General features: G+C 35.9%; 1 protein-coding gene across 1 annotated transcript; it reads left to right on the top strand.

Annotated features, from left to right (window-relative positions):
- The first annotated feature begins 216 nt into the window (after nt 1-216).
- On the top strand, nt 217-5,635 carry LOC132063176 (cycloartenol-C-24-methyltransferase 1). Its single transcript, XM_059455630.1, has 14 exons — nt 217-342; nt 474-577; nt 2,057-2,123; nt 2,421-2,494; nt 2,590-2,674; nt 2,779-2,834; nt 3,568-3,622; nt 3,910-3,957; nt 4,036-4,119; nt 4,199-4,315; nt 4,416-4,499; nt 4,592-4,717; nt 5,114-5,211; nt 5,312-5,635. The coding sequence occupies exons 2-14, from the start codon at nt 495-497 to the stop codon at nt 5,373-5,375; spliced, it is 1,041 nt and encodes a 346-aa protein (XP_059311613.1). The 5' UTR covers nt 217-342; nt 474-494; the 3' UTR covers nt 5,376-5,635.
- Nucleotides 5,636-5,908: the final 273 nt, after the last annotated feature.

Below are 5,908 nucleotides of genomic sequence, written 5' to 3'. Positions count from 1 at the left end.
AAATATACACATGCATTTATTAGTTGATGTAAACGGCTATTATTATCCAAATAGAACTCAAACATCCCTAGGACGAATCTTTGGAAAAAAATAATTAAAGTTGGGCAATACACGTGCTGCAGGTATACCTGACGTGGCACCAACCCCACTCTTTTGTTCTGTGTTGTTTTTTCTGACGTTCTCAATTTTTCTGTGCTGGCAAACTTTGTATTTTAGTTTATGTATATATATATATATATATCTATTCACGCATCTCCACAAAGTACATCTGCTTTCTACAATCTGTCTTTTGTTTTGGCATTTTGAATCCCCTTTCCCTTTTAATCCTTTCCACATTCAAAGGTAAGCTTCTACTTCTTCTGCATTGCTTCTTCTTTTTCATGTGTGTATGTAAAAATTGTTTCTTTTTTGTATGATTTGATTCTTGGGTTTCTTTCTTTCTTTCATCATGCATGTGTGTTTCTTGTTTTTAGATCTTGTGATTTGGGAAAGAGATGTCAAAACAAGGGGCTTTTGATCTGGCATCTGGTGTTGGTGGTAAAATTGGCAAGGATGAAGTTCTCTCTGCTGTTGACAAGTAATCCCCTCTCTCTATTTATATGCTTTTTGGGTGTTAATCAAATGCTTTAAGGGATAACCCCTTTAAAGGTCAGAAACTAAAAATGTGAGATTTGTATGCAACCCCTCAAAGGGAAAAAGTTGGCATTTTTGTAGAAGCTTCAATTTTTTGATCATTGTTTTCTCTATCTTTTTGGTGTTAATCAAATCAATTTTTGATTTGTATGCAACCCCTCAAAGGGAAAAAATCATTGTTTTCTCTATCTTTTTGGTGTTAATCAAATAGCATGAGGAAAAAAGATAACTCCTTTAAATGTGAGATTTGTATGCAACCCCTCAAAGGAAAAAAGTAGGCATTTTTGTAAAAGCTTCAATTTTGATCATTGTTTTCTCTATCTTTTTGGGTGTTAATCAAATAGCATGAGGAAAAAAAGATAACCCCTTTAAATGTGAGATTTGTATGCAACCCCTCAAAGGGAAAAAGTAAGCATTTTGTTTAAAAGCTTCAGTTTTGATCATTGCTTTCTCTATCTTTTTGGGATTTTTTTACTCATATGTTTTTCATAGCTTTTAAGTCTAATAATGAGAGAGAATGTGGAGTTTGAGTATCTTTTACTTCTCAGATTGGTTGCTCTGTTAAGTGTATACTATGATTTAATTAATAGGGCTGGATCACAGATGGCTTCTTTTGTGATTACTATTGTGGATCCAATTTTTATTTCCTTTGTTATGCATAACTTGTTTGGTGGAGTTTGTGATGATGATGTCATTTTCTTAAGAGATTCTATTGAGCTATTTATATTTTTAGTCTTGAGTGTTATTATAGTGCCAACATCATGTACCATATGTCTAGGTTATTTAATGAACCTGTTGTAGCTTAGATAAGTCAAGGATGTTTCCCTGACAATTTACAATTTTAAATGACAAGAAATATGATTTGGAAACAACATTGTTGCCACCACAAGTTTTTTCCTTTTGGGGTCCTCACTCCTCAGTGGCCACAATTTCTTTTCTTTGGGGTGGCAGGATAGGATAGTCCACCTGTTTGGTAGATCTTTTTTGGGCTGGTCTGCTTTGTATTCATATCAATAAATGCCTCTTTTTAAGTTGGGTAAAAAAGAGCATTTTCATATCAAACAATGCCTGTTTTTAGTTGGGTAAAAAAAAGTGTTATCATCTTCTTATTTTTTTATCCAAAGGATGAAGTGGTATTATTTGTTGGGGTTTGAGTAATAAATTAACACTAAATGCTAAGCTACTTTGTGGATCTCTTAAAAAGATATCCACTGTTTTAAAGGTTCTTGGATCATTATTTAATCTTCTATGGAGTCAAATAAATGACATGGTCCTAAAACCAGAAATGGACACCAAATATCTGCTCTCGACCGATTTCATAATTGCAGTTGACTTTCCTTCTTCCCTTTTTGTTGTATGAGTGCTAACCTTATGGATTTTCCAAATATATTTTGTTGATTTAAAAATTTGTCCAATGACTTAGGTATGAGAAGTACCACGGTTATTATGGAGGTGAAGAAGAAGAGAGAAAGAATAACTACACTGACATGGTGAGAGACATTTCTGTTACTCGTATAACTTCAATGTCTTTGGGAATTGGTGTTCACAATTTATCCATTGTGGTCGAGGGTTGTTGAATTTGTCATTCCTGTATTCTATGGTAATCCTCATATGGTCCACTGGGATTGAGGCTTAGCTAGTTGATAGATTCATCCAGCTATTAAGCTTTTAGTCTCACATCAATTCACTGTCTTGCTTAACATGGAGTAGTCTTTAAGTACATTTTGTTGAAACACAATTGTGTAATGTGGTTTAGATGCAAAATTAGTAACACGTCTTATTTTCAGGTAAACAAATACTATGATCTTTGCACTAGCTTCTATGAATACGGTTGGGGAGAGTCATTCCATTTTGCACCCAGGTTTGTTAATCTTAGTCTATTCATACATAAGTGGATGATGTTAGGTTTTGGTCACTTAGTTATTACTTACTATTTCAATCAAAATTTGGCTGCAGGTGGAAAGGAGAATCACTCCAGGAGAGCATTAAGAGGCATGAGCACTTCCTTGCCTTGCAACTGGGATTAAAATCAGGACAAAAGGTTTGGCTTGCATATATTATCATTAATGAATAGAAGACATGCTGAAGTACCTACCTTAGATTACTTCTCCAAATTACCTGTTGAAACGGGGATTATGACTGCAGGTCTTGGATGTAGGATGTGGAATTGGAGGACCGTTAAGAGAAATTGCTAGATTCAGGTGAATGAAGTTTCTTTTTGAATTTTTTTATGCTCCTCACTATCATTTGGGCCCTGTACTCCAGTTTATCCTTTACCTGGTGGTTAGCCAAATATATATTTGATTCAACATATGTTTTCCCCCTTTTACATTCCATGAGCTGGTGTTAGTCAAATTCAGAATTTTAAGTCAACGAAATTCCATATTGCATCATGATATACAATGCAAACTTTGCCACACAACCAATATAATAGATACCTCATGATGGCAGTTTAGCATGTCTTGTTCACATGCTTTCTCTAGAACTGAAGTGTAAATGGTGATTCCGCTTTATCCCATGGCTACTAGCTGGCCGAACATTAGGGATATTGGTGTGTGAGCCGTTTCGTAAAATGCCAATCATTGCACCAACTCTTTAAATAGACTTAAACTTTGTACACTCAATCTCACATCTTGAGCTAAGTAATGGCATAGACTCTCTGTCTAAAGCTAAGGTTGAATGATGGTACTGAACATTTAAAAGTTGGGGCACAACGGAAGGAATGCTTGTTCACCTACGAGCTCGTTAGAATGTGCATGTAACCTTGAGTTTAATATTTTTAATTGACACAAAAAAAGCAGATAATAAGGCCTGCAAATTCACTACCTACTTTTTTTTACTTCTTAACATGGTGTGTGAATTTCTTTATTGTAATCTGCCTATCTTAACTAACCATTTCTGTGGAGTCTCATCATTTTTATTATAATTATGCAGCTCTACATCAGTTACAGGCCTCAACAACAATGAATATCAGATATCTAGGGGACAGGTATTTGCTTTGCTCCCTAGTTCTGTTTGTCAAACCAGCTCTTGCAAGATGTAATGTAATTAGCAGAGATTTCCTGTTGCTTATTCTGACATCTGTAACAAATTGGAAGCATGGAGAGACCTGTTTACTTCCATCTGAAACTTGATTGTACTTGGATCTTAAGGTCACATGTCATCTAGTTTTCTGGCCAGTACACAAAAAGAAAAAGGATGACTATGTTGCGTTCCCAATTTCAAATGGTTGAAATTTTTTTCCTGAGTAGTTGTCTAATACCCTTTACTATACAGGTGTTGAACCGCAAAGTAGGATTGGATCAGACTTGCAACTTTGTAAAGGTAGTAAAGTTGCAGATCAAGAGAATCTTCTTTGAACTTCTTGTACAGTGCTTGATAGTCGGTGCGGTTTCTATGCAGGGTGATTTCATGAAAATGCCATTTCCTGACAATAGCTTTGACGCGGTTTACGCAATAGAAGCTACCTGCCATGCACCAGATCCAGTGTGTATATTTTTAATGTGTTTAATTTTGACTTAGATTTTTTAAAACCGTTTGCTTGTTATTAATACATCTTTGTTAGGTTGGATGCTATAAAGAGATCTATAGAGTGCTGAAGCCTGGTCAGTGCTTTGCTGTGTATGAGTGGTGCATGACCGATGCGTACAATCCCAATAACGAAGAGCAAAAAAGGATCAAGGTACATCTTTGAAGTGTTGAAGTCATTATTGGATTGTCGCTTTGCATTTATGTTGATTTATTGGATAGTCAGACTTATCTTAGTTGTTCGTTGGCCATAGGCAGAAATTGAGCTCGGAAATGGTCTTCCCGAGATTAGATCGACACAACAGTGCCTAGAAGCAGTGAAAAAAGCTGGTTTTGAAGTAAGTTGCAAGTTCTTTTCTTCTAATAATATTATCAAGCATTTGACTGCTCTTTGCCATTAGATTACCAAATTCTACTTGTCGATATGTAGGTTGTGTGGGATAAGGATCTTGCTGAGGACTCGCCTGTTTCATGGTACTTACCTTTAGATACAAGCCACTTCTCACTCAGTAGCTTCCGCCTAACAGCTGTTGGCCGACTTTTCACCAGAAATCTGGTAAGATTTCTTACAAGACTATCTCTTTTTGTTTTTTTGATAGTTCATATTCAGACCTTCATGGAAGGTTGGATAACTGTGATCATCCCAATAAGTTCAGTGTTAAGAGTTAGAACAAAGAACTAGAGCATTCGTTTTGTTTGAAGTATGAGATAATTTGATCTCCTATAAAATTCGTACTCCCTCTGTTCCTGTTTATGTGGCAATATTTCCTAACGAGTGCATAGGCTAAATGATTCCTGGACCTGTTTCACATGTTTTTTATGTGGCAACATTTCCTAACAAGTGCATAGGCTAAACGATTCCTTACCTGTTTCACATGTTTTTTATGTGGCAACATTCCCTAACGAGTGCATAGGCTTAACGATCCCTTACCTGTTTCACATGTTTTGTTAGGTGTCGGCACTTGAATATGTGGGACTTGCTCCTAAAGGTAGTCAAAGGGTTCAAGCTTTCTTAGAGAAAGCTGCAGAAGGTCTTGTTGGTGGTGCCAAGTAAGATTATCGCTCTACTTCATACATATTAGTATGTAGTTTCATGCAATACTGAACATAACGTCTTTATGATTAACATTTTAAACCCGTGTTATTTCAGGAAAGGGATTTTCACACCAATGTATTTCTTCTTGGTTCGCAAGCCCATCACAGACTCCCAGTAATTTGAAGTGTAATCACTTAGCTTTATGCTTTAGTTAGCAAATCTTTAAGATTCTTGGCACTGAACTTACTAATAGAATATGAAGTTATGAACCGGGCTAATCAAGGTGACTTCGTTTTCTGGCGGGAGGTGGGGAGGTTCTTGTCTTGTGTTGCTTGTCTGTTGCAATTTGATTTGTAAGTGTTGCTATTTTTGCCATTGATGTCCCAGTTCTGTGATATATGAAAAGACAAGATGCTGATAAAGGTGGGCATTTGCTAACACATGGAGTTTTAGGGTAAACAAGGCTTGTTTAATGACATCAAATTAGAACCAAAAAATAAAAAATAAAAAAAATGCAAACACTACTCTTCTCTGGTGATTCATCCTGTTGTTCTTGAGAGTTTAATTTTCAAACTTTTAGAGTCACTTGTATTGCAAATAGTTAACAAGAGTGTTGTTCACATCTATAACTAAACGAATGCTTGGTCTTTTGTTACATCCAGACAGATTTGATCTTTTACTTCGCCATACACTAGCTCCAAGCGCTAAAAC

Source organism: Lycium ferocissimum, chromosome 7 (assembly GCF_029784015.1).
Source record: "Lycium ferocissimum isolate CSIRO_LF1 chromosome 7, AGI_CSIRO_Lferr_CH_V1, whole genome shotgun sequence".
Taxonomy (NCBI): domain Eukaryota; kingdom Viridiplantae; phylum Streptophyta; class Magnoliopsida; order Solanales; family Solanaceae; genus Lycium; species Lycium ferocissimum.
This window is presented reverse-complemented; position numbering and strand designations above follow the sequence as displayed.